This window comes from Cynara cardunculus (assembly GCF_001531365.2).
Source record: "Cynara cardunculus var. scolymus isolate 2C chromosome LG 8, CcrdV1, whole genome shotgun sequence".
Classification (NCBI taxonomy): domain Eukaryota; kingdom Viridiplantae; phylum Streptophyta; class Magnoliopsida; order Asterales; family Asteraceae; genus Cynara; species Cynara cardunculus.
In genome coordinates this window covers 8,324,261-8,327,620 of record NC_037535.1, presented here as the reverse complement: position 1 = coordinate 8,327,620, position 3,360 = coordinate 8,324,261, and the positions used below count along the sequence as shown (strand labels likewise).

Below are 3,360 nucleotides of genomic sequence, written 5' to 3'. Positions count from 1 at the left end.
AATAATATATTTGATATATAATAATTAATACTAATGAATAATTTGCAAATAAAATTAACTAACAATTTGAAATTAATATTAATTAATAATCAATATTTATTAATAATTAAAACAGACAATTAATATTAATTAGGAGTATTATTGGAAGGAAATGACTAAAAGCCTCTGGAGCTTATTATCTAATTAACGTTTCAGTAAGATAACTTATAAACTATTTTTATCCATCCAAACGAGGTTTTAAAATAAACTCAAAAAATAAGTTATTTATGTTTATCAAAGGTTATCTCAAAGTAAATTACAATTCTCTCCTTGTGATTTAAAAATTACGTTTATAATCATTATGGTGTTTTATTTCATTTTTGGTCCCTGGCTATATGCACCACGAAAATTACAAATCCATAGAAATTATCGTATAATAAACTAAATCCTTTTCTATCGTATTTTAGAAAATGACTAAGGGGTTATTTCTTTCTCTTAATAGTTCCATTAAGAGGTAGCCTCTGAACCGTTAAGAGGTAAATCTTGTTTGACAAAAAAAAAAGTCTATCTCTTAATGATTCTAAAACCCTCTGAATGATTTTGTATCATGTGCCCTCCTTAACCATTCAACGCCCTAATTTCATTATAAGCAATTGTTAGTCCTGAAGGGGATGGCAATAAACAGAGAGTAATAGTAGAAAGGGGGGAGGGGTTGAATACAATTACACAGACTTTTTTCAACATTATAATTCTTACTGATTTATATCAAGAGTTAACACACACATAAATACAAAAGATTGTTGCGGAAGATAGGAAAGGAAAACCTAACCTAAACAATCTTACAAGGAGAAGAACTTTCAAGAACAACACAAAGAGTTCTTGAAAGGAAATGAAGAACACTAAGATTTTCTTCGCACACAGGAGAGCAAGGGAGTAGAAGAGAATAGCCGATTGCTTTTAGAATTCACTAAGTAATCTTTTCAAAAGCCAGTTTTGTGCATCGGGGATGCACACTGCCTTTTATACTACCTTCAACATTTAATGCATAGGGACACTTGTCACCTGAGGATAAGAAGGCAGGGGTTGACTTGACCATTGTTGATATCTCATTTTCATCGTACACAGCGTGCATACGATACTGTTCATACAGAGACAAACTTTTGCAGAGATATGGTTAGTCTGTAGGAAGATCTTCTTTGGATGGATTAGTAGCTTCAAGCAGCTAATCACAAATCTTTGGTCCATGAAGATTTTCAATCTTCGATCCATGAAGACTTTTCAATCTTCGGTCCATGATCTTCAATCTTGAGTCCATGAAGATTTTTAATCTTCGGTCTATGAAGATCTTCCTTCAATCGGCTTGGAGCTTCAAAATATTTTCAATATGCATTTCAGCTACTTTAGAGTCTTAGTGTGTATATTAGACAGTTGATCCACAACACCGNTATTAGACAGTTGATCCACAACACCGTATCGGTGACCTTCTGTCTTCACATCGGTTAGTCTTCGATTTTGCCAATGGTTTAAGTATGTACCAAGACACCAATATACAAAGAACCAATAACTACTAAGTGTTGCTAAGGTAGAGGAACAGATCAGCGGGTCATCACCAAATCAATAGGTGAGCCAACAATCTCCCCCTATTTGATGATGACACAAACACTTAGAAAGAAATAAATACAAGAAACACAAACTCTAAAATTCTTTGAGAAGAAGAACTTATAAATTCTGTGACCCATGTACTGATGTACATATTCTTTTTGGGTTTTTTTTCTTTTCTTTTTGATTTTTTTGATTTTCTTTTGGTTTTTTTTAAATTTTTTATTTTATTTTTTTAACTGTAAATATATATACAAAACAAATAAAGAATGAAAAATTTGAAGTAAATACTGAAAAATCAAATACATCTATACTAGACAATGAATTAACTACTTACAGTGAAGAAGATAGTTCAAGAAGAAGAAGTCACATAGAAAAGCTAGCAGTCATCATCTACTTCCATAACATATGTATCAGCCACTTCCTTGATGGATTGAGAGACAGAAGCAGATTTAGAAGAGCCAGCTTTACTCAACAGTTGCTTGAGAAAGGAGAGTTATAGAGGGGAAGACAGCTTGTAATGCATCTTGATCATTTGTAACTTTTTGAGAAGGCGATACAGATGACTCAAGATAAATTCCTTGTACATACTTCTGCTTTTATTAAGAAACTTGATGATCTCCATCCATTCGAAGATTGGCCTCGTTAGGCAATATGAGCTCTTTGTGCATGGGAAAGGTGAACCTCTCACTGAGTACTACAACAGGTTTAACAACCTTCTTAATGATCTGAAGTTTCATGGCAGAATCTATGAAAATGAAGAAGTCATGTGCAAGTTCATGGACTGTTTACCAGACTTCGGGGAAAACATATGTACTTGTATCAAGACAAGTAAAGATCTTGAAAATATGCCTCTTACTGCTCTTTATGGAACTCTCCATAACTATGAGCAAACCAAGCTTCTGAAAAAGGCATTATTGAAGGATCCCAGAACCTCTTCTTCTGTTGCCCTTCTCTGCAGTGATACGAAGAAGCCAGTCAGTGAACCTCATATTACTTATCTGACTGAGTCTGAAGAATATGCTGTCAAAAAAGAAGAACTTGATGAAAGTCATGTTGATGATGCTGATGATGAGGGTGATGAACCCTCAGTTAATGACTTAGCTGACAACATGGCCATGATGGCTACCAACTTCAAAAGGTATGCTAAAAAGGGCACTTCTAACTTCTCTCCCAGATCTAATCTGATTCTACTGGAAGGTTCATCATCAAAGATCCTTCTCAGTACAATGAAGATGACAAACGAAAAGTTTCCTTGGATACCAAGGTAAGAGCTATCATCGCGCTCTCTTTTCCTGATGATGTATTCCACTCCTTAGTAAACCTCTAACTGCAAAGGACATGTGGAACACTCTATGTGTTCTGTATGAAGGAACCATCGAAGTAAAGAAAAGCAAGGAAGATCTTCTTTGGATGGATTAGTAGCTTCAAGCAGCTACTCACAAATCTTCGGTCCATGAGGATTTTCAATCTTCGGTCATGAAGATCTTCAATCTTCGGTCATGAAGATCTTCAATCTTGGGTCCATGAAGAATTTTCAATCTTCGGTCCATGATCTTCAATCTTGAGTCCATGAAGATTTTTATTCTTCGGTCTAGGAAGATCTTCCTTCAATTGGCTTGTAGCTTCAAAATATTTTTAATATGCATTTCAGCTACTTTAGAGTCTTGATGTGTATATTAGACAGTGATCCACAACACCGTATCGGTGACCTTCTGTCTTCACATCGGCTAGTCTTCGATTTTGCCAATGGCTAAGTATGTACCAAGACACCAATATACA

At 34.7% G+C, this 3,360-nt stretch overlaps 1 protein-coding gene across 1 annotated transcript in view; it reads left to right on the top strand.

Moving 5' to 3' along the window:
* The first annotated feature begins 2,426 nt into the window (after nucleotides 1-2,426).
* LOC112516160 (AUGMIN subunit 8-like) overlaps nucleotides 2,427-3,360 on the top strand; it is a 43,599-nt gene continuing 42,665 nt past the window's right edge. The window contains exon 1 of the mRNA XM_025123183.1: nucleotides 2,427-2,778. Within this exon, the coding sequence (XP_024978951.1) occupies nucleotides 2,427-2,778 (352 nt within the window). The remainder of the gene's footprint in view (nucleotides 2,779-3,360) is intronic.